The sequence below is a fragment of the Drosophila melanogaster genome, chromosome 2L (genome assembly GCF_000001215.4).
Source record: "Drosophila melanogaster chromosome 2L".
Lineage (NCBI taxonomy): Eukaryota > Metazoa > Arthropoda > Insecta > Diptera > Drosophilidae > Drosophila > Drosophila melanogaster.
Window position 1 is genome coordinate 22,795,824 of NT_033779.5, and position 3,069 is coordinate 22,798,892.

General features: G+C 34.8%; 1 protein-coding gene across 2 annotated transcripts; it reads right to left on the reverse strand.

Moving 5' to 3' along the window:
- Positions 1–1,695: 1,695 nt before the first annotated feature.
- Positions 1,696–2,453, reverse strand: CG40439 (uncharacterized protein). Of its 2 annotated transcripts, none has more exons than NM_001042938.2 (2): positions 2,351–2,453; positions 1,696–2,280 (listed from the first exon to the last, which is right to left on the reverse strand). In NM_001042938.2, exon 2 carries the CDS (start codon positions 2,108–2,110, stop codon positions 1,829–1,831), a length of 282 nt encoding a protein of 93 aa, NP_001036403.1. In that variant the 5' UTR covers positions 2,111–2,280; positions 2,351–2,453; the 3' UTR covers positions 1,696–1,828. The 2 variants fall into 2 exon arrangements, with proteins under 2 accessions (NP_001036403.1, NP_001036404.1); NM_001042939.2 differs by having other exon boundaries at positions 1,696–2,299.
- Positions 2,454–3,069: the final 616 nt, after the last annotated feature.

Consider the following 3,069-nt stretch of genomic DNA (forward strand, 5'->3'; position numbering starts at 1 on the left):
TTTTTGATTTTTTACTTTCTTTTTTTTCGCACGGTTCCCACGGCCACAGCTCCCGCCCAACCGACCGAGGTGCGCTGCCGTGTATCGTACGGCTCGATTCGCGAGAAGATATAGACGCGATATAAAAAAGAGAACAGCAACGAGGAAATGAATATAATGTAAAATAACTATAATAAATATTACTGTTAGTAGGATCTAATTATGTAATAAAAAAGTTAAAATCGATTGCTTTAAGAGCGGCAGAGAGTCAAGATTACAGATAATAGAATAAAGTCTATTATAGTCAGAACATAAAACTCTGTAAGGGTCATGCAACTCGTAGTTAGATCTACAATGATTTAAGATAAGGGATATATAGTGAATCTACTTGGAACCGAGAAGTTAAGCTGACTAATCAAGTAGGGGCTCTCAACATCCCCACGAATAAGCTTACAAATAAAGACTGTTCCAAGCATAGTTCTACGGTTAGCTAGGGACGGTAAATTAATTAAAAGTAGTCTACTGGAATAAGGAGGTAATATACGGTTTGCATCCCAATTTAGGCGCCGCAAGGCAAAAAGTAAAAAGTTTTTTTGGATCCCCGTACTCGAGAATCGGACGGACTAACGAAATAAATAAGGTTTTAGTCAAGTATGGATCATCAAATTCCTTAGACCACCTTTTTATAAAACCAAGCACACCCCTGGCCCTATTGACAATAGACGAAATATGGTCAGAAAATTTTAGGTTTGGGTCCAGAAGAACACCAAGATCATCAACTTGTGTTATTCTGTCCAAGGAGCACCCACATAGAGTGTAAGTCATGCGTATAGGGTTGGCACGACAAAAGGTCATAACTTTACACTTAGAGCCATTTAAGTCTAACACGTTATCACGGCACCATATTTGAAATCGATCTAGATCGGATTGTAAGTCTAAATGGCACGAAGTGTATTTGTACTGGAGGCATAATTTAACATCGTCTGCGTACATAAGTACACGCGAATGTTTTATTATTAGGAGGAGGTCGTTAATGAATAAGGTAAAAAGAAGCGGACCAAGATGGCTCCCTTGCGGGACACCGGATGTGACTCGGAGAATACAAGATACAGAATTTTTAAAGAGGACTTGTTGTGTCCAGCCATTCAGATAGCTTGAAATCCAATTTAGAAGATCAAAAGGGAAACCTTAAAGATCAAGTTTTCTTATTAGAAGGTAATAATTAACAGAGTCAAACGCTTTACTAAAATCAGTGTAGATGACATCTGTTTAAAGATTATTTTTGAAACCCTTAATCGAGTACACTTTTATTGATGTGTAAAAAAAACTTTTTGTCACACTCACAAACCGCCCAAAACTGATTTTTTCCCAATTTCTACCTATATTCCAAAAAAATTGAAATTTCTCGTTCACACTTCCAACTTAGTAACAGGTATCAGACGGTCGGAAAGCTCAACTAAAGCGTTCTCTGTTAGATCTTGCAGCTGGAGTCTACAATGGGAGAGTCCATCAATAGGTATCACGAAAGGGCAATAGTTTTGGGTATCCTGGTTGAAAATATGGCTTTTAAGTTAAGCCCGGTTCCCTAAATATCTAGAGAAGCGAAAATATGACCACATCAACAGTACGGAAAGCAATGACCAAAGAAGCGCTGGAGAAAATCATTTATTGTTAGACTTACATTACTTCGTTGTGAACGATAGAAAAGTTTCGTTTCGTTCTATATAAAGAAAAGTTTATTAATTTGATAGAAATGAATAACAATATTTAAATATAAATCTGTATATTCTACCAGATACAATTAATCTGAATTTTTAAGAACAATAATATTTGTTTAATATTTGGATTGTTACCTGGCTAATAAATTTTCTAATAAATAAATGAAGTCGCTTAACATTACGTTATTCATTTCAAAATGCAAGTCTTTTTGAATATGCATGTGACGGTATTGGAAAACCAAAGTTGTTAGTTGATGTATATGCCTTCCAAAGCTGCTATCTCCTAATATTAGCCGTGTGTCCCATCCAAAAGATTCTATGACATTCTTTTTTTCCAAGAACTCCCAATGCTCGAGATGGCTTCTTAACTCAGAATAGCGTGCTGATAGCACAAGATGTGCATGCCGGCTCATTTCAGGGTTAATACACGAAAATTGAGTTAGTTTTTCGCATTTTACTAAAATATCCTTGTAAAACTTTGACACGATTCGTATGACCAACAGAAAGTCGTCTGAATTTTGAAATCCATACTTGTGTGACGAACGAAGAGTTTGTTCGTCAGTAAAATTTCCAATCAGGTAATCTATAGCCAAATGAAGAATCTATTAAACTTTATTTCAATTATAGCAACTACATTCTTATAGGTTCCTCACCTCAATTATTATTTCTTTATTATCAATGTATTTTAACGTGTTCATTATCTTTTATTAAAAATTATCTTACTTCAGATAAGCATCTGCAATACATAAAGATCACAGTTTTGGAGGTTCTAAGCGCCAACATTGGAACAGTGGGAATGGAAGACTAGTTTAGTTTTTAAATAAAACATCCTCTTCCCACATGTTGGCTTTCGCATCAAAGCGAACAACGAATATTGAATGAATTGAATTTAATTAAATATGTAAATTAAATTCAATTCATTTATTTCACGCCTAATACAAAACATACATTCTCGTGCACAGACTCTTGACATTTAATTGAGAAATTTTGGGACAATCTTATTAATCTATTATAGACTATTTCGATATTGGCTCGGTTATGTATATTAGCTGTTGAGTGATGCCAAGCCAGATTAAAGATTAGTTTTAATTTTTTGTTTTGCCTGATTTGTAGCAGTATTTGGCTATATCTGAACATAATCGGGCACCGTAGAAAGTTAATGCTTTGAAAATTGACCTGAACAGAAACATAAAATTGATTGATTTAAGAGCGTCAGAGAGTCAAGATTACAGATAATAGGATAAAATTTATTATAGTCAGAGCATAAAACTCTGTAAGGGTCAACTCATAGTTAGATCTACAATGATTTAAGAAAAGGGGTAAATAGTTTCTAGTGAATCTACTTGGAACAGAGAAGTTAAGCCGACTAACA